The sequence below is a fragment of the Filicampus tigris genome, chromosome 10 (assembly GCF_054856515.1).
Source record: "Filicampus tigris isolate MCC_2025a chromosome 10, RoL_Ftig_1.0, whole genome shotgun sequence".
Lineage (NCBI taxonomy): Eukaryota > Metazoa > Chordata > Actinopteri > Syngnathiformes > Syngnathidae > Filicampus > Filicampus tigris.
In genome coordinates, this window is record NC_141226.1 from 5063241 (window position 1) to 5085752 (window position 22512).

General features: G+C 40.3%; 1 protein-coding gene across 4 annotated transcripts in view; it reads right to left on the reverse strand.

Moving 5' to 3' along the window:
• tox (thymocyte selection-associated high mobility group box) overlaps nucleotides 1-22512 on the reverse strand; it is a 60535-nt gene that overhangs the window by 1592 nt on the left and 36431 nt on the right. For 2 of the 4 annotated variants that reach the window (XM_086044211.1, XM_086044209.1), the window contains exons 4-9: nucleotides 19609-19893; nucleotides 12025-12270; nucleotides 10274-10507; nucleotides 8858-8938; nucleotides 8268-8741; nucleotides 933-1087 (exon numbers count right to left, since the gene is read on the reverse strand). In XM_086044211.1, the coding sequence (XP_085900337.1) occupies nucleotides 933-1087; nucleotides 8268-8741; nucleotides 8858-8938; nucleotides 10274-10507; nucleotides 12025-12270; nucleotides 19609-19893 (1475 nt within the window). Of the gene's footprint in view, nucleotides 1-932; nucleotides 1088-8267; nucleotides 8742-8857; nucleotides 8939-10273; nucleotides 10511-12024; nucleotides 12271-19608; nucleotides 19894-22512 lie in introns of all 4 variants that reach the window. The other 2 variants (XM_086044210.1, XM_086044208.1) reach the window with 1 other exon arrangement.

The window sequence follows — 22512 nt, forward strand, 5'->3', positions numbered from 1 at the left end:
TTCTTGCTGACAAATTCCAAAATGATGTTATCTGACTTCACTGAGAGCAATTTCGATTCTTCAATTGACCTTAACATGTTTTGGAATATGGGAGGAAGATAAAATAGTCGGGGGAAATCCGTGCAAGCATTGGAAAACATTCAAACTGTTTTGTGACATTAAATTTGACTCTAATTGCTTTCAAAAGAAGCAGCAATTAATCAATAAGTAGACCGTTATTTTGCTTATTGTCAGCCATGTCTTTTGTTTACTTTGGACTGGAACACTTTGACGTCCAATGTTCAAAGTGGTGTACGGTCTATTAAGGCAAGATCATTTAATCGGTCGATATTAGCCATTTCCACAATAAATAATCGTAATTGGCCGAAATGTTTCTGATTAAATGCTGACGATGCTTACGTTCTCATGCAACAGTAAATGCTGTTCAGTGTTGGAATCGCTTCGAATGATGTCATTGCGCTGCATGTCCACTAGATGGCTATCTGACTTCATTCGAGCCAATAAATATCTAGGGGATGGGGTCACCACCTCTGGTCCTCAAGGCCAGTTATCCTGCATGTTTTTGACGTCTCCCTCCTCCAACACACCTGATTCAAATGATCAGGATCGTTAGAGGAGGGAAACATCTAAAACATGTAGGATCGGGGCTCTCGAGGACCAAAGTTGGTGACCCCCAAGCTAGGGAGACGAGAGTGTTTAGAGTTAGGCTGTGCCTATCCCAGCTGATATGTTTTTAAATTCAGTGGCCGATTAATCGGTTCTCACATTTTTTTTCCTGCCAAATATTGGCATCAGCCTCAAAAAACCCACATCAGGCGGGCTGTACCTTAAATCTTACATTTCAGCAGTCTGGAATGCAACAATAGGCACACGCATGAAGAAACCAAGGCACACTTCCTTGAACTTGTGATGTTCCCCGAACACTTACTTACCCGTTGCCATGGTAATCTCCGCTCCAGTCGAGAGATGGGTGATGGTTGGGCATGTGTCGACTCAGCTGGTGGTAGTCCACCGATGATGACATGACCGCTCCGCTATTCATCAGACCTCCCCCGATTGGCTGATATTCCGGCTGGAGGGAGTAGGCCTGGAATCAAATCAAATAAAGGAGGGGAGTGAACAATCGTTCAGAGAAACGTCAGCGAGCAGTGGACGTCGAGACTCATATTCCGAAGGCTGTTACAGAGTTGACCGAGTGCATGCATAACGGGAGTTGGTAGATTTGTGGGCGTAGAATAGCAGCCATCATCAAGTTGATCAATTACACAGGTTGGAGTGGCTTGCTGACCGCGGGATGAGGCCGACGAGGAGATAAGAGAGGGAGAGGGAGGTGAACAGGAGCTCATGCCTCTAATGGCAAGATACTTGAAGAGTAAAATCAGCCGATGCAGTGAAGTATGTGTGTTTGCGTGTGCGTGCGCGGGGAGAGAAAGGAGGCTGAAAGGGAAGTTAATCGGAGTGTTGTGTGTGAAAGAGGAGGACAGCAGGTGGTTGGGTTCTCCCCCTCTCCTTCTCTACCTCACCTATTCATCCTTTGTTGAGCAAATTCTTCTCCTTCACTCCTTCACAAAGACCCCATCTGCCTCTTTTGTCTCTCTGTCCCCCCCAACGCACACACACATGAACACAATTCCCCTCACTCCCTACTCAGAGGAGAAGAAAAAGTTTGATCTTCTAATACATTGTTCTCTTCCTCTTTTTTTGGAGCCTATATACAACCACGACCACATACATACATGTTCATACAGTATATACACAATATATATACCATATATGTATATATATATATATATATATATATATATTAGGGGTGTAACGGTACATGTGGGTGTATTGATACGTTTCGGTATGGCATGTTCGTTTCGGTCCACTTGCGTTCGGTTCGGTCCACTTATTAGCGCGAGCTTACGCACGGACGCTGACTGTTGCTCGCGGGAGAGGAGGGTGGCGGCACAAAAGAGAGAGCCAGAAAAGAGCCAGAGCTCGAAGGTCCCCGCGTACACTGCGCTCTCCTGTTTGGGAACATTCTGGCTTTCCTGTTCCCCATCGCCGATGGGGAAAGGTGCGCGGATAAGTCCGAAAGTTGTGTGCCGACATTGCTACATGAGATGGGCGGCTATGTTGCGGCTAGCACGTCTAACATGCACGGCATCATCCGACTGTGAATGTTTCTTAGACGAGGGAGCAAAAACGTTAAACTTAAATAACGAGATTTATCATATTGTAGCGTCTTCCAGGAACGACGCCGTCAGACGTAGTTTAATGATCACGTTTTTATTAATCCAAGTACAACTGCTCGCGCTCTTCTTTCTCCACTGCTCCACTCGCTTGCCGTACGATGCATTCATGAACCTCTGAAACATGACAACTCAGCAACACACAAATCCGACCTCAACACAGATAACACAATTCGTTATGCTGGTGAACGTTCAAAGATTTCAATGGCTAAAAAGTGTATACAATTCCATAAAGACTTTTTTTTTTTTTTTTCATTATAAAAAGAGCTTTAATATAGTTAGCAATAACTGTAATTGTTATTGTATGTATTTTTTTTTTTTAATCACAAAAAGTGTATACATGTACTGTAATGACAACTTGTCTTTAACATGAATACTTAGGTGTGTCATAGGCTTTTGCTGCTGAGTGTTTAAAGATTTCAGTGTCTTAATAATTTACTAAATTAAGAGATCTTGTTGTTAGTGTATTTTTTATTCTGGTGTAATTTCTTAGAATATCACCCGAATGGTTCGCTTTTATTTATTTTTTTCTAAAAAATGTACCATTGACTTGTCATCTCTTCAAAATAAACATATTTAAAAAAAAATAAATGTTTTTTTTGTACCGAAAATATACCGAACCGAAGTTTCCAAAAAACCGAACCGAACCGAAATATGATTTAGCGTACGTTACAACCCCAGCATATACAGTATACAATATATATATTTTGCCTTTTTTTCCGGGGAAAAAAACATAGTACCCGTCTATAGGCCGGTCCGCCTCTAATTTTAAACGGGCATCTGATATATATATTAGGGATGGGACGAGATCTCGTGCTACGAGATATCACTGGATTAGACCACCGCGAGATTTCTCGTCCCTGCATAGCACGAAATCTATTTTCTTTTGACGGTGTTTTGGAGTGAATATAGCAGATGTCACCGAATGGGAACAAATCACGGAGTCGCAGTTGTGCAACATGGATGTGGCGATACGTGAGGCTGGCTTTGAGCCATACGTTAAGTGCTTATCGTGCAGGCAATGAACGCAACGCTAGTGCGGCTGGTCCAAAGTTGGCCGCGTATCATGTTTGTTTAGACGTGTCAAGCGTATAGTTTCTTTTTTTTTCCACCGATGCTCAACAGCAGCAGCACTATTGACGTCTAAACAAAGACAGCTCGAGCTGCCCGCGCACAGACTAATTATGGACCTAATCACGCGCTAGAACAACTCTTTGGACATGATGGCTCGCGATCTAGAGCAGCGGGGTGCCGTATCTGCAGCTTTGAGGAGCCCAGAACTACGACGAGTTGCAGAAATCTTGACACAGACGCAGTGACATTCCTCTTGTTGAAGATCGACTGAGAAAAAAGTGGAACTCGACAGACGAAACCACTCTTCCCATCAGTTGCTGCCCAGTGACATGGCGGAGACAAAACCGATCCGAATCTCCTTAACTTGCTATATTGCCAACCGTGCGACATCAGTGGCCGGCGAGCATGTCTTTTCTACAGCAGGTAGAATAGTTACTGCCCCACGAGCACAGTTGGACCCTGACAATGTGGACATGATTGTATTTCTGAAAAAGAGCATGACCCTTAAAGTTTAGAGAATTGTTGGATGGTCCCAGTTTGCTGGCAATCTCAGATGCAACTGTTATTGAAGTAGCATTTGAAAAAAGAAAGTATTTTTATTTTGTCCAAGTATTCAATAAGAGGAAAGATCTCGGCTTTGGCTGTTATTGCAACAATATTTGAGAGCATGTAACAAAAGTGACTCCTGTTTACCATTGCACTTTAGAGCTAGATTTTTTTGCAGTCTGTTCGATAAAAAAACATTTCGAAAACTGAAAAAATTACATCGGGAATTATTTTATGTGGGTGAGTGGGACATCTCGTCTCGTGGGATTTTTGTCTCGTCCCATTCCTAACATATATATATATATATATATATATATATATATATATATATATATATATATATATATATATATATATATATATATATATATATATATATATATATGTATATATATATACATATATATATATATATATATATATATATATATTAGGGCTGGAACAATACAACGATACACTTGTCTCAATACAATACAAATCCTGATACTTGGGTTGGATGCTTTATGCATGTTTGGTTTGACTGACTTCTAATGATACAGACATTCTTCCAAAGGCTCAACAATCATATTTAACCTCGTAACCGCCCACCCCCACCCTCCCGTTATGCTTTCGATCATTGGATCTTTGCTATCACTTGCTGTTTGGCTATGAAAAGAGCTGCCTCGTGGTTGGGTATGTGGAGTTATAAGGCAGAAACAGTCAAGCTTTTATTTACTACATTTATTTTTCTGTTTCTGGTATGCATACATGTCTAAATGTTAATTTTTTAAAAAGTTACGTTTTTAAAAGTAGTTTTGCACTAATATATATATATATATATATATATATATATATATATATATATATATATATATATATATATATATATATATATATATATATATATATTTATTTATATATATATTAGGACTGTCAAAGTTAAAGCATTAACTATGGAGATTCATTTAAATTTCGTAACGCACAAAAAAATTTGACTCCGTTAACTCACTTTTATTTACTTCCTGTGGGAGCTTCCCTCTGCTCACTGTGCAGCCGAACTGAGAGGAGAGTCACAAAGACGGGCTTTTAAGTAGTTTTACTTTAAAAAGTTGCTCGATGGCTCACTGGAGAAATCCAAAGTAATTTCCGCACTTTGCAAAGCCAAATTCAAATACCATATTAATTGTACGTCTTTGGTGTATCGTTCAACAGTTGTATTTTACAGGAAAAGAATCATATTCAGGTATCAAAAAAAGCTATTAGAACAGTCTTTGAATCAAAATATTTTTTCCATATTAATTCCAACATGGCGGCACGGTGGTCGACTGGTTAGCACGTCTGCCTCACAGTTCAGAGGTCGCGGGTTCGATCCCGGCTCCGGCCTCCCTGTGTGGAGTTTGCATGTTCTCCCCGTGCCTGCGTGGGTTTTCTCCGGGCACTCTGGTTTCCTCCCACATTCCAAAAACATGCATGGTAAGTTGATTGGATACTCTAAATTGCCCCTAGGTGTGATTGTGAGTGCGGATGTTTGTCTCTGTGTGCCCTGCGATTGGCTGGCAACCAGTTCAGGGTGTCCCCCGCCTACTGCCCAAAGACAGCTGGGATAGGCTCCAGCACGCCCCGCGACCCTTGTGAGGAGAAGCGGTACAGATAATGGATGGATGGATGGATAATTCCAACATTTTACTCAAGTAAATATGGTTCCAAACCATGTCAAAAATTGTAGTTGAAAAATATGATTATCACGATTAATTATGGAAAATTTTGCGATTATTTAGTTTTAAGCGTTTGACAGCACTAATATATATATATATATATATATATATATATATATATATATATATATATATATATATATATATATATGCAAGAATTCATTTCACCTGGTCTAGGGTGGGCATCGTTTTGGACGATTACGGTTCCAATGACGGTTCTTCAATTCACTTCCAATTTCTAACGATTCTGATTCTTAAAAAAAATCAATAAATAAAAAGGATGGAGCTGTTTTTGGATCAATCATGACCTCTGATCTTTCATTTAATGAACTTCTTACCGTTTGTGAACTTTACTATGAGTTTCTCAAGGGGCTGTTTTTAACCAAGTATATACATTTTTCACGAGAGCTTTAGTTTACAGATCCTCAAGAAAATAAGTAATGCAGCAGTTACTGCAGGCACTGTAGCTAAGGAGATCTGCGGAAAGGGCGCGTCACACGTCCAGAGTCGCCAACGCGGCCAACGCACGCCCGGTGGGGAGCGAGGGTAAGGCCCGACCGTAAAGAGGAGCGCCAGCTGGGACGGGCTCTGGCCGAGCTGCTGTGCACTCGCGCGTTGGGGCTGCGCGTTGTGCATTTCCTATAGGTCCTTCTTCGTTCGTGCTTCCTCCGTGTGCGAATTAGGCATTGAAATTCAGCACCGACATTTTAAAGCAACACTGTGTCGTATGTCAGTTTTTGTTGATTATGGCCGCGCCATGTGGACAAAAGCGGGAGTGTTTTGACAAAAATCAACCACATCTCCCATTCGTGCCAGCGCGTAGTGTCGTGAAATCCTGAGCCGTACTTATAGCGAAAGGAGGAAGTGAGTATGCCGTAAATCAATTTAGGACATTTGTATTTTTTTGTGTGCCAGGGTTGATCCCATCCTCCTCAAAGTTGCTGTGTGCCAGTAAAAACAATACAGACCCCCTCAGGGCATGAAGTCCCATTCAACTACTGTACTTGTAAGTCAATGTTTCATCAAAAGAGTTGTGAATTTTTTTTTATTAAGGTCGATTTCTTGCCCAGTGCTGCTTTAAAATATGAACCATTTTTGGGCACCACGTGTACAGTAAATTGTGCTTTAACCAGTATGCAGACTGATTCATAAATGAGGGGCAGCAGATGCCCTGACTGTGCTGTTCTCTATAAAAGGATTGGTGAATGTACCAGAATGTTGTGGAAGAACCATCAGTGTTTGTTGACAGCGTTACGGCAGCCTACTGTAATGTTCTATATGTTCAATTCAAATTGGGTCAAACAAGGTCATGGAGTAGTTCTTCAAGACAAGTTTGGAACGTCACAAAATGCGTCACTTGCCTTTCAATTCTATCCCAAATATTTTGTCATTGACAGCAGGTGTAGGTTTCGAACAGGGAATCCTAAAGTTCCTTACTAACTAATATTGAAAGTTGTTAAATTACCTGTGTTTGTCAAAATGATGTAAATCTGCATTTGGGTCCGGATGCAGACCGTGGTCTACCCCATTGAGGACCTCTGGTCTATATTACACATGGCTCGATTACGTTTTTTGTTTAATAAGTGCGTGTAAGACGTGAATAAAATACAAAATATTTCGATTTTGTTATAATATTTTCAGGATAAGATTTGGCCTCGCATACACATACATTTGGGTGACAATTGGTCATGGTTTTTCGGACGTAGCTTTTTCAGAGAAGTCGCATTAGGTTGCTCGCAGGCTGGCTGCATTGCCAGCTGTTGCCACTGTAAATGTCCTCCTTTTTTTTCCCAACGGAAGAACATAAAACACGGCGGTTAGGAGTGCTATCGAAATTATGGGAATACTTGATGACGCCATACGGCACAACAGACGAGGAAAGAAGTCCAAAATGAACAGTCGAGTGTACAGCAAAATAAAGGGTATGTCATTATTTTGACACTTAATCGGCTTAAACCCTTATTCAGGGAATTAGTTGCCATTGATATTTGCAATTTTATCCTTTATACACACTGACTAATGCTGGAAAATGAATTTTGACCGATGTGTTCTTTAAGGAAAGCAGTCTAAATGTCTTGTCCAAACTTGTCATACAGTTGACAAATAAAGCATATTTTAGTGGTCGATAATTATTGGGGGACCGGCTGAGGCACCTGAGGTGTTGCGTTGGTATTGTTAAAGTGGAAGTCGACCCAAACATACTTTTTCCAGAATATGTTCTATGCGGGCCCACTAGTTGAAATACGGCATTCTGATTAATATTGCTTGTTCGTGGAATATAATTTAAGCAGCAAAATGCACCCACTTTTAGCCATCTCAGGGGCCGGCCATTTTGTCACTTCTGTCGACTGAAGATGACATCGAAGTTGCTCAGGGCTCCGATAACGACCAATCACGACTCACCTGTTTTCTGAAGCTGAGCCATGATTGGTCGTTATCGGAGCCCTGAGCAACTTCGATGTCATCTTCAGTTGACAGAAGTGACAAAATGGCCGCCCCTTGAACTAGCTAAAACGGGTGGATTTCACATATTCCACAAACGCAATATTAATCAGAATGCCGTGTTTGGACTAGTGAGCCTGCATAGAACATATTCTTGAAAAATATATGTTTTGGTTGCCTTCCGCTTTAAGCCACTGTTCAAACGTTGTGTAAAGCGTATGAACCAAACGTGAATGTGGTGACATGACTTTCATCGATGTTGATAGGCACTGACCTGCGTGATGGCTGGAGAGTGCGTCATTCCCAGTGAGTGAGCGCTGAGCTGCTGGTGCTGCTGATGCGGACTGTGCAGCCCCCCCAGGTGAGCCTGGCTATGGAGCGGGGGGCTGACCTGGTGAGGCGGGGTGGAGGCTTGCACCACGCCGCCGAGGGACAGAGCTCCCTGGTGAGGCAAACTGGGCCGGGGCACGGTGCCTCTCGAGGACAGGGCATGGAGCTGGGGATGAATCTGAGCGTGAGGCGGGGGCAGGTGAGGGTGTCCGAGGCCGGGGCTCGAGGGATGGTGGGTGAGGTTGGACGGGTGAGGGTACGCCATGTAAATGCCCGGGTGCTGGTGGGCGAGTGAGCCGGAGGAAGGGTGCTGGCCCGCGTAGACGGACGGCTTGGATGTGAACATTGAGGCGGAGGAGGATGAGGAAGATGAGGAGGAAGAGTGGGGCGGCTTCATCTCAGATGGATCGTTGTAACTCTGAAGAACGAAACAGACAATCAGTTCATTGTCATGTCCGGAAGGCACCGCAATGTGCATGCATGTGTGTGTGTGTGTGTGTGTGTGTGTGCGGGCGTCTGCGTGTGTGTGCATACCTGAGAGACCAGACTGGCCCTGTAGGCAGCCAATTGCTTCAGATACTCCTTCTTTGCTGTCTCTGTCTTCTTCTTATATACCTACAGGCACAAACATAACATTTCAGTTTGACACCACCTTACCACTGCTTCACTCAAATCACTTTATGCATGTAATTGAATTAATAAGCACGCCACCGAAAATATTGCACAACGACGGAAATATCAGAGTAGGTGTTTACTTGCATATGCTCAGAAAATCTCCTATACTGTAATTGTGAATTACAGTCTCCAGGCTGGCCGCACTGATGACTTGTCAGGGATGCGTTTCCATAAAATTTGGTTACAATGAATCTTATGTGGAATGCACCTAAATTGCACAATTTGGAATTCAACTACAATTTTTTTACGAACAAAATAAAATATTTCAAACACCATTGTTGTTTTTACATATTAATACTATCGATCATTAACTTCCAAATTGTAAGAGGTACAGTTCATAATGGTTTTATTAGTTTGACCTTTTTCATTATTTGTGACCGTATCGGTTCCAAGTATTTTTGCTTTCTTTCTCATTTTTAAATGGATAAGCGCGTTTATTCACGATTATGTGTCCGTGTGTGACAACCATCCCCCTCCTCCCCCACAGTTTGGCCGGTTTGGTCAAGGGGGGTGCTTATAGATATATTCATGAGATGATAATGATAATAATTCCTTCAAGTAATTGATTTCTACAATGATTCAGAGTGATTGTCCCACGCTGTTATATTTATGAATAAAAGACGATGACATCCACCACACACGTCCGCGGAGCTTAGAATCTGTCTGCCTGCGCCTCAGTCAAACCCACCAAAATCGAGTTAAACCACCACAACTTAGACCTGCTTTTAGTTAGTCTAAAATCGAGTCTACTTTTGGCCACCAAAGGGCCCTCTTAGACTATAAAGCAACACTGTGTCATATGTCAGTTTTTGTTGATTATGGCGGCGCCATGTGGACAAAAGCGGGAGTGTTTTGACAAAAATCAACCACATCTCCCACGCGTGCCAGCGCGTAGTGTCGTGAAATCCTGAGCCGTCCTTATAGCCAAAGGAGGAAGTGAGTATGCCGTAAATCAATTTAGGACATTTGTATTTTTGTGTGCCAGGGTTGATCCCATCCTCCTCAAAGTTGCTGTGTGCCAGTAAAAACGATACAGACCCCCTCAGGGCATGAAGTCCCATTCAACTACTGTACTTGTAAGTCAATGTTTCATCAAAAGAGTTGTGAAAATGTTCTATTAAGGTCGATTTCTCGCCCAGTGCTGCTTTAACACTTTTCCGAACTGTGTGTATTTGGCCTAGGAAAAAAATGAAAAAATGTGCAATGGAAGCTAAAGAGATTCACATTCCTATGTTTTAGCTTGGACAGCAGAAGAATAAAAAACACCCACTATACCTGTTTCTGTTCCTCTCCCAGACCGTCCCACATGGAGGCCACAATCTTTGACACCTCCCCAAAGGTGGCATTCGGGTTCTGGGCCTTAATGTTGGCTTGTGTGTCCCTAAAGAACAAGGCGTAAGCGGACACCGGCTTCACTGGCTCATTGGGGTCCTTTCGCTTCTTCTTCTTTGGTGTCTTGGGTTTCTTGGAGATGTCAAACGCCGCTGGCCGTTTCTCACCTCCATTGCCCTGCTAAAACGAAGGAGGATGATATCAGCAAAGGAAGCGCTACTACAATAGGATATTAAATGGCAGAAATTGGTTTCTGGCTGAATGTTGTTTGTGTGACACACACCCTAAAAATGTTGGTTTTGACTGTCTTTATGTGGCAGACGCCCAGGGAGAACTATTTATGCTGCTCTAAATAAAAGAAGTGTGCCTTTAGTTGAACCCTTCATAGGGCACTCATTGAAATACTATGAAATTAAAAAAATGAACTTTGGGGGCCATAACCAGAGTTATAATAAATAAATATATTTTAAAAAATCATATGAATACTTAATGAATTAATTTATAATTCAGATCACAGCCATGTGATCTGTGATGTGGGGTGATCTCTTCTGAATGGTTGAGTGAGGGCCACGTGGTTTTTGACCTAACTGAGGTACAAGAGGGTGACCATTTGCAAAGGGTGAGAAAATTACCAAAATAAGTCACTTGCCCTATAAAGGGTTTTAATTACCAATATTGTTGCTCATATATAGGTGACCAAAAAACATCCAACCATTCAATTTCTATTCCGCTTATTCTGTTCAGGTTTGAGGAGAGCTCAACTACACCCTGGACTGCTTGCCAGTCAATCAAAACTTCTCAAAATATGTCAAGGACAGTTTGTGCAAATATTATTATTCAAATATTTTTTCCTTATGCATGCAACTTGTGTGCGCATGCACAACTTTGGAATTGTGCAACCGACTCATTACAGTGACCACAGCAAGCAAACAGCATTGATACCACACTACCTGACGCATGTCATTCTGTCGGTCCGGGGAATCGGTCCTCTATATGATGGACTTGAAATACTGCATTTTTTGTTCCATTCATCAGTTTCAGAGGTGCACATTCCGTCAGACTGACAGACCGGACGCCTGTTTTGCTGACGATTGACGAACGGACTTAACTGACGGATTGACTGACGGACTGACGAGTACAATTGGGTTTGTCACGAAAAATGACGGACCGATGAATGAATTACCAGCAAAATTGAGTAAAATTCCCACCTCTGATCATTTTATCTGTGCTTTCTTAATATACACACTTTGAATTTTTCAGTTACAAGGTGCTGGAAAAATGTGTGCATCTATTCAAAAGTGTGTAATGTGAGCAAATAATACTGACTGGCTATTGTGCGTGTCACACTCCATCCATAGCTTCTCGTAAGCAGCCGACTTTAAAAAAAAGTAATTTTCCACCTTGCCTTAAGCCAATATTACCTTCTCATTTATCCAAAATACCCAGGGACAACACAGAAAAAAAGCTGGTAAATATTATTCCACGGAACTGTAATTGTTTCATTTCTTCAGAATATCAGCAATAACGAGTCGTTTGCAGTATGAGTCACCCAAAAGGGAGAGAGCTGATTTACATTTAGCTCATGTGCAGGGGGAATGAGTGTATTATCTCACACGTGCATGTATGCATGCACACGCCCACACGAGCCTCCATAAAAAGAGCTGATTGGAGTATTTGACTGTGTGTTTATTTACCCTGAATCCATCATCGTTGTCGTCCTCGTGTGCTGAGCTGGACGGAGATGGCGTAGCCGATTTACTTCCAGGAGGGGATGGAGAATTGTGGGTAACAGAGTTCCCACTGAGTCCCAGCTGGGATTGGTTGATAGTGGACAACTGACTCGGTTGGTTCATCCCTGATGGATTTTTGGGTCCGAGTGCCGCTTCAATAGGTTGTTGGCTGCTAGTAAACCGAGAATCAGAGTTTACCATCTGCTGCATCTGTGTGAACACAACAGGTTACAAGGGTAGCAAATTTCAAGTTTCCACTTTGGCTTTGTGGTGTTTTTACATGAATCCCGAAAAAGTGCTTAAATCGAGAATACGCAGAAGAGCAGATTTAACAGGGAATGCCCACATGTTAGGTTTGCTCCACCCAGAGGCGCGTAGCTGGAATTAAGGAGCGCAAATGACAGATTTAGGTGGATGGGAGAATCTGCGCAGACAGAAAAGCGCACAACTGTCCCTCTTGTGCACAAGTGACCTCAATTGAGCATAGCTATTCAAAGGTGACATCAAACACTTCAGATACATAACGATAAGATCATTAAAGAAATCCCAAATGCATATGGCTTAAAGCAGGGCTAATATACATGCAATCCGGGAACGGATTTACCTGCTGATATAGAGACAACAGCATTAAACACAAAATCTCCAAGAATAATCTCTGAGTTCCTTCACATTTCAAATACATATACAAATACATCCACAAAGTACTACATATACTGCTACTGTATATGGCAATATCCTGACTGATGGTTGACAAAATACTATTATAGCCACATCAAAGTGGTTCACCCTGACCTTTCAAACAGGAACTAATGACATCTGTATGTAACCATGGCAACACTCAAAGCAGGTGAGAAAATGAGCTATCTAAAGTAATTTATTTCATCGGTTAATAGTCATGCGCAAGTACATCACTATAGGTTTATTACCCTCCAGAGAAGTAGCAATAACTACTCCCTATGCGATGCATCCAGCTCCTTTACAATTTCTTTGAATGCTATTTACATGGTTTAATAATACACTTTTACTGCCCCACCTGTGTCAAGACAGTAATGTTTTACTGCGCAGTGTTGTCTTTCAAAACAACCATCTCCCCCAGAGACAAAGAATATTAGAATAAATCTTGACAATAAAGGAATAAAATACCAGCATGTCCAAACTCATTTATACAAAACAGACTATTTTCACCGCAGCCATTTTGACAATATATTGAAAGCAAATGTGTTAATAAAGGGCAATAATTATATTAATCAGTCCACATTGGAAGAATGTAAAATAGGTGGTGGCAGAATACATTTGGTTTAGAACTTTCATTTCATTACATTTTATGCCTATTTCTAAGGAAACCAAAAGTTCTGGTAGCTAACGTCCGGTGGAACCTTGACACCTCACGTCACGTATATTGAGATGGATGTTGGTCCATGCACACGATCACAGTTTCCTCTTAGCGCGCATCACCTAATAGCGGATGCGGTCTGGTGTGCTGGCCCCCCTTGGGATCACATTACCAGAACTTGATTACCGGCTGCGGTCTGTGAATACATATGTGGTATTTAGATGGAACGGCAAGCGTCAGTGCTTTAACAAGAGCGAAAGCGTCACAATGATGCATTCGAGAGGCAAAATATAGAAAAAAAATATTAGCCGTGGTTTGGTGGCATTTGGTGGGTTGAGACTCAAACACTGCCTTGAGACACGCTGAATGCTCAATGTATTCCATTGTGATGACTAATAATGTTTACTGTCATTTTGTCAAACACACACAAAATACTATGAAATCTAATGTGTACGTGTCCAAATGTGCTCGCGTAGTGATACTTTGTGTAATTTTGTGTTTATCCAACATCAAATGGATTTTCAAATGGTGGTAATGGTATACCATAATAGAGATTCAGGGGCACACGTCTTTCTAACGTAACTACATTCTACATTCCATCCTGTGTGTCTAAATAAGGAGCGACAACGTGCAGACGTTTTTGCTTTGGATTCATTATGAAATGTTCAGTGGTTTCATCTTAATGGTCATATATGTATGAGAATCACATTTTTTTTTTTCGTTTTACTGTTACAGTATTTGTTTTTTCTTTAAAAATATTTGTGTCTACAGTTACAATACAATACAATACACCTTTATTTTTGTAGCGCATTTCATAACAGCTCCAGCTGTAACAAAGCACTTTACATTACAACAACAAAGCCGCAATAGTATAACAAGTGAATTAAAACACAAAATACTATGTACAATCGACACCGTAAAACAGCAGAAAACCTTCAGTCTCACATCGGATCAAAAGCTGGAAAATAATCGTATTCAAGGATCAGAGAAACCTATTAGAACAGTCTTTGAATCAAGATATACTTAAAAAAAAAATCCATATTAATTCCAAGATTTTGCTGAAGTAAATATCTGTTCCAAGCTTTGTAAAAAAATGTAGTTGAAAAATACGATTAATCGCGATTTATTATGGAACTGTTTCCCCTTTATATGACCAGGAACAATATTTTGGTACCTTAAGTAAAAACACAAAATTAAATACAATGAAAAAGAAGGTAACTTTGAATGTCATTATCAGAAACACACTGAAAGTGATTGATCATGTACTGGATAAAAAGTTAATGGAATGCAATAAATGTAAAGACAGACAAACGTACCAATGAAAAATGATCAAAACAGATGAACGAGAGTGACCACGAACTAATCTTTAGGTTGATGGTTCGCCCTTCCTCCTTCTGTCCATGTATTAAAATGCCCTTGAGCTTCTCCCAATTTGCAGGCCAGCACCTTTTACTGGTGCTCTGCTGCCATAGGTTACTGTGTGTGAGGTAATTTGGTGAAGTGCTTTGTAGTTCACAACACAATTAAATCTGAATCATTATAAATATGTCAAAACGCTTAATAAGAGCAACTGGGATCTCAATATGAACTGGCTTGCCTTAGCTCTATAAGAAACATGTACACACACACACACAGTGACTTGAATCTCTTTACCGCTCTCTCCACCCCGATTAGGCTGAGCCAGGCATAGTTGCTAGGCAACCATAAATCATGGACTGGCAATAAATGTATAGTAGCATTGGGATATAAAAGCAAGAAATGAGAAAAAGACAGAAAAAGAAAGGGACTGAGATAAACAGTCATGGAAAAAAAGTTTCAGTCCAATAAATAACAAATTTGCCCACCTAAAAGATGAGACTGATTAGTGGCACTGAAATGCAAATAAAAATTAGGAGAAAGAAAGAAGAGAAAAGATTATCTTATAACCTAATTCAAGACGAAATTGAGCGTATTTTGTAGTTTTAATCAAGGGTTGTGAGAAATGACTTATGTAAGTTCCATTAAAAGTGTGCATTCCTACGAATGTATTAGGGATGTGCGCGATTAGTCGTTTAACCGTTTAACCGTCTACAATTTATTAAACGTTTTGTATTTTACTAGTCGGTTAAACGCGGCATTAAGTATCACGCATCTTGTTCCACACGTCTCTGCCTCGGCCTCTGTAAACATTCTGAGCACCAAGAGAGAGAATTGCTCCCTCCCCCCCTAAAAAAAATCTATTTTTTTGTGTAAGCGTTCATATTACATTAAAAATGCGACCTGTCTTGTCTGCTGTATGAACACATGCGTCGTCAAAGTGGCCCGCCTGCGCAGAAGAGATGACGTCAGACCCGATGTTGTGTTTGCGGAAGTAAATGTGGTCCAGCGCGTCGGGGCATTCAAGCGATTAGGTAGCAGGTAGAAATAAATACAGTATTCGGGGGAAATTATGAGGCGAGGCTTTATTATCTCATTTCATGGAGACACCACTAATGATTACGTCACGTCATAACCGCGCATAAAAAAATCAATCTATCCGAGCCGTGGCTGGATTGCTATGATCGCCATAAATGTCCACTTATGCTACACGTTTCAAGTGGGATTAAATTAAAGTCAAATATAAAGTCAATAGTGTTACTCAAAACAACGTTGCAGATTCGATCCCTCTGCTGCCAGCACTTTCCCTTCGTCTGCGCGGAGGGCATCTTGGGCTCGTCAATGTCGTATACAGTATATGCGACCTGGCCCTTCAGACCGCGAACGCATTGGAAAAGATCGGACACGTATCCGATCTAGGACCACATATGAAAGCAACACGGGTCGCTTTTGAAAAACTCGGAATTGAGCCGTTCATAAAAAAAATCTGATACTTTTATGTATATATATCTATATCTATATATCTATATATATATATATATATATATATATATATATATATATATATAGATATATACAAACTATATATATATATATATATATATATATATAGATATATACAAACTATATATATATATATATATATATATATATATATATATATATAGATATATATATTGAATACTTGATGTGTCATAGGCTGTTGCTGCTGAGTGTTTAAAGATTTCAGTGTCTTTACAAAATTTACAATTTACAAAATTAAGAGATCTTTATTGTTAGTGTATTTTTTATTCTGGTGTAATTTCTTAGAATGTCACCCGAATGGTTTGCTTTTATTGTTTTTTTCATAAAAAAAAAAAAAATGTAGCATTTACTTCTTTAAGTCACCTTTTCAAAATAAACATTTTTTTTTTTAAATCTGTTTTTTTGTACCGAAAATATACCGAACCGAAGTTTGCAAGAAACCGAACCGAACCGAAATGTGATTTAGTGTACCGTTACACCGAACAGTCACTTGCAAAATATAAAAGTGTATCCTAAAATATAAGAAAATCACAATATTCATCAAAGAACACAATATTCTGTGCATCTTGAAAAATAATAAAAATGCTCCAAAATAACGGGCAATCTATGATCAGTGCACATGTCTGGCATTGTTATAAGTATCGGAAAAGTGAGAAAAGCATAGTTTTTAACCTGCATTTAAAAGCATTTACACTTTATTGGTATGTTTTGAATATTCATTCATTCATATTATTAAATCTGATAATAAAGGATACCAGCAAATCGGGGTACTGTATTATATACAAGTACGGAGAAAAAAATGCCTTTTAAAGGTGGTTTTGGGGGTTGTATTATATTAATCTTATATTTGGGAAATTATGGTAGAACAATGTACTTCTCTTGCATGCATTTTTCTTTTTCCTATACCCACTATTGCTGGTGAAGCAATTCCAATTTCCACCTCGTGGGACTACTAAATGTTATTTTACATCATGTTATAAATATTTATTATATTAATATACTTTCAGGCGGCACAGTGGTCGACTGGTTAGCACGTTCGCCTCACAATTCTGAGGTCGTGGGTTCGATCCCGGCTCCGGTCTCCCTGTGCAGAGTTTGCATGTTCTCCCCGTGCCTGCGTGGGTTTTCACCGGGTACTCCGGTTTCCAAAATAATTGTGACACCCAGTCAGGGAGTTGCTATTAATATGTGTTTAAGATGATAGTGAATACAATTCATTAAATGGATTGATTTGTACAATGATTTGGAGGGATTGTCCCAACCTGAAATCATATTTATGAATGAAATACGATGATATCCACCACAAGTCCGTTGATGTAGAATCTGTCTGCCTGCGCCTCGATCAAATACAGCAAAATTATGTTACACCACCTTGCACTATACCATCAGCTGGAATTCCCAGCAAGGCAGTGCTACCAAAACGACAAACACGCTAAACTAGACTTGCCTCGGCACGAAAATGAGGATGCGTTCTTTTTCAAACCAGGCGAAGTAGTCTAATTTCTGTTTCCAAATTGTCAGGTGCGTCGGGGGAGCGGCTGCCGGAATGACCAGTAAGAAACATCACGGTCCCAAATAAGATAGACTACACTTGCCCTGGCACAAAAAGTTGCGACTGTTTACCAAAAAAGTTCCCTTAAGCGTTAATGGCATTGCATTCATTTATGAAATGTGTACTGGCCAGTGTCTTGGTGGCCCAACACGTGCTGGTGCTAGATTGCTGGACTTTTTAAAATAAATAGTGCAATAAGCGTTCCGGCCATAAGGAGTTGGCATTCACAGATTTCCGTAACAAAAGATGAAGATTTTATAACATTTGGCAGAAATGTATAACCCTCTTTCATTTATATTGTCATTTTGATGCATGGGGCATTGCTACACAATGTAGCAGAGGAGTAACACAACAACAGTATTTCAATCCCTCACCCAATGAGAATCGATAAGAAAACTAATCGAATGATTGGATCGATAAGCAGCATCGGATTCAGTACTACCGGATCATGTCATGTCATGTCATCTTCCAAACCGCTTATCCTATATAGGGTCGCGGGGAGTTGCTGGAGCCTATCCCAGCCGTCAATGGGCGAAGGCAGACTACACCCCGAACTGGTCGCCAGCCAGTCGCAGGGCACATACTACCGGATCAATTAGCCGATAATGGAATCGAGATTGCTAAATTCTAAATCAATTCTCATCCCTAGTGTACTAACAGAGCATCATTAAAGCTCGTGCTTCAAACTTCAAAAAGCAAATCTCACTTTCCCGTGTAAATTCCATGACAGTATTCTTTTATTATTAAAGTCAATTTATTAACAATATTATACTGAGAAGCCAGGGCAGAGAGACGTGTACCACTTTTGCTCTTTATTATATCCTTCTCCCAATACTGCAGTGAGATCACGTACCAAAAACAAATAAGAAGAGAAACAACTAAGGAGCTCCTCATATAGATGCTCACTTTGCTGAAGTCTCATAAGATTTTCGATTATATAAAGGTCTCAGGTGAACATTGTTGTGATAAAATATAGAGATGACATATAATGTACAAAAGTAATGGAAAAGATTCTGGCCACATCCCCTACTTCTATTTCATTTGTTGGTACATCTAATATGGAGACTGAGATAGCAAGCAGAGACGGAAAGTTTAAAAGTGACAGGTGAGAAAGTTTCCTTTTTGCTAAGATGGGAGAAATCTTTTATAGACCCCCACACACATGCCTCTGTCAGCCCGAAAAACCCAGCCCAGTTTCAGTGACAGCTGAACTACTTGTTTCACACATCTCACAGTCACAGTGAAAAACCCCCATTTTGCTTCACTGTCAAATTTAAAATGCATATCGTAAAAATTCAATATAAACTTTATAGAGTGTCCTAAGATGATATAGTAGCTCAAAAATATTTGGTTTGGTTTTATAACTTCTCACACACACTGTATCTTATGCAGATTCAAAAATGCGTTACACGGCTAATAAATAAAGAATGATGATAACAATAGCAAGAAGTATCCCCAAATTGGTTCAAAAATGGGTTCCAGAATATCATCAAACAAACACAAAAAGTTTATCGAGCTGCCTAGCTGTGGTTTACAGTTTGATGGGTACCACAGCTTGCTGAAAGCTGTTTACAAGTCAGCAATCAATCAAAGAATAAATGTACTATACTGTAGTTTTAAATTATGCATCATCCATCCATTCATCCACATCCATCAATCCATCTTCTAGACTGCTTTTCCTGTTCAGGGTCGCAGGAGTTTTGAATTTTATTAATTCAACTTATATTTTGGACATTTAAACAGAAAAGCCATTTTAAACTGTGAATTATTTTGTCCCACTCACCACTGACAGAGTACTGGTCATGGCTGACCCATCTGGGCTGAATGTACCCCCATCTTGGTTCAGCACAGGCGCTCCATCCTGACTGGCAGGCATTCCCGCCAGATTCATACCCTGCAGCTGGTAGGGGTGGTGTGGAGCCGAGCTGCCGTTGCTATCCAGAGGGGGGTACGGTCCAGTGGAGGAATCGTGGGGCAGATGAGGGGGCAGCATGTGGTCTGGCAGTGTAGGGGGAGTGATGGGTGGAATGTTGAAGTCTTCATCACCCAAACCGCCCACTGGGTAGGACTGAAGACAAGACATTAGAGAAAAATATATCATTAAAACCTGTCATCTTAATACTACAATTAAAGCAATTTCAACAATATTAAAAATCACACATTTGTACAATCTAATTGTAAAGATATTGTGATATTCCCACAAACTCAACCCTCAAACAAGGGGAAGTCAACCCAAGCATACTTTTTTCAAGAATATGTTCGATGCAGGCCCACTAGTTGAAACAAAGCCTTCTGATAAATATTGCGTGTGTGGAATAAGAGTTATTAATCCACCCCTTTTTTGCCATCTCCGGAGCGGCCATTTTGTCACTTCTGTCGACTGAAAATGACATCACAACTGCTCGGGCCTCAGGTAACGACCAATCGCGGCTCAGCTTCAGAAAACCGGTCAGCCGTGATTGGTCGTTCTCATTTTCGGGCGACAGAAGTGACAAAATGGCCGCCCCTGAGATGGCTAAAGAGGGGTGGAGTTTGCTGCTTAACTCATATTCCACAAACGCAATATTCTTGAAAAAAAATTCTTTGGGTTGACTTCCACTTTAAGCTGTAATATACATTTCAGTCCTGTAGTTAGCAGTGTGCCTTCATAAAACAGTATTGAAATTACACACACAAAGCACAAAAATAAAATAATAATCGATAAAAATAATAAAATAAAGTAAAACATCTACAATTCAGGGCACTGCTCATGCATTTCTATTTAGCGGAATTTTTGTTGGTGTTCAACGTTTGGCTTTGTCCCTTTTCTTTTGTCATAGATTGCCACAGCGAGTAACTCACATGATATGTTAGGCACAGTTTTAACACCGGACGCCTTTTCTGATGCAACCATGGCATCCACAATAGTGGCCGGGATCTATTTAGTTGAATACGTACAAACCTGTCGTCTGCCACATAGCATTTTACAATAGTCATTTTACAATGTTTTTGGAAAATGAAAAAATACAATTTTTAGAGCACACATAGGTTTTTTCCTGTTGCCTTCTTGTTAACCCACCCGGTTCAAGCTTTTGTTACGATATCAATAAAAATAGCAAAGTGTGTTCTAAAAATTGTGTTATTTCTTGCCTTCCAAAAGTACTGAAAAATGACTTCGCAATCAAGCTATGTGGCTGACGATACGTGAAGCATCAATGTATGTCCGTATTTACCACATTCAGTATTGTTAAAAAAAGAAATCTGCTCATTTTATACACATCATTCCCAATGGTTTCCTTTTCTAAGAACAAAAGCATAACTAGTGTAACTTTAAAACTTTACAGAATGTATTTAGAGTCATAAGATGTATTCATTGAAACTTGAGGGGGAAGGGGAAGCACCACCTATTCATTAGCCTCGTGCATTTGCTTTTGTCAGCCGCAAATTGAAACCACAACTCTTCACTCACAGAAATTCTTAACCAAAGCAGAATTAATTTGGTAGACTATCTGGATTTAATCTTTTGCTTGACACTAAAGCCATGTGTCTTTCTTATTTCATTTCATTTCCACATTTTTTTAAAACTGATTCTCAAAATAGTGTTTTGTTTCTTTAAAAGCTTGCAGCTGACTGGGCATTGGTTCTTTGGTTGAGTGAACTGGATATTTGTAAGACAGACGAGACGAGACTACAGTGTCATGAAGCATTACTGTCAGAAACAATAACTAGCTCGATGTAAATACTGTCCATTGTGATTATAAGAGCGCGTACTATACTGTAGCTTGGTGCTTTGTTTTGTATTTCCTTCTTTCTCCCAGTAATTATCACTCCTGATATTGCCACCCTTGAATCAAAGACAAACAAACAATCACACTCATTTATATGTACAAACCCAATTCCTCCCTAGGGAATGGCTTGTGTCGAAAAAGAAAATGCATTCGAGTTCTGAGAACTATATATGCTTAATTATACGGAGAGCTACGGCACGAGTGAAATGGAGTGAGAGAATTGTGCAAGAGAGGAGTGAGGGACACGAGGGTTAAAAGAAAGAGGCAGCATTCGAGAAGCCCTCTCATACTAATCTGACAGAGGAGATCTTTTATAGAGACTGACAGCTTTTCTGCTTGGCTAGCCACACCAGTCTCTCCCGCTCGGACTCTTTTGCTCCTCATCCCTCACCAACCTTCTCCTTCCACCCCTCGTTGGCTCTCTTGCTCTTCTAATCTCATCCATGATTTCTCTTTCATTTCTCTCACGCTTTTGCCAAAGCTAATGCAATGCTGACTGCTGAGTTGCCTGACTTGTGAGTTGTCGGTTGAATGATGGATATGCTCAGTGTGTAATAAATGGTCACAGTGGTAAGATGAGATTTCTCATTTTACAATGAAAGCTGACAGATACACAAAATAGAAAGAAATCCACAAAATATCAAATGTATGTTTATAGTGGAAGCCTATATGGGATAGTGATAGACCCATATGCTTTTTTCAGGCCTGATATCGATAGCGACTGTTAGTAGACAAGAAGGCCACTAACAAATATTTGCAGCCAATTATTCATTTGCAGAACAAAAGGAAACAAGTGGTGTCAAATTTTTGAATATTAAAAACTCCATCACTTGACTGTGTTGACTGTTCACTTGACTTGACTGTCAAATCTATGTTCCGCTGAGCAAAAAAGACGCCTTCTCCTTAAGACCACTTTTGTC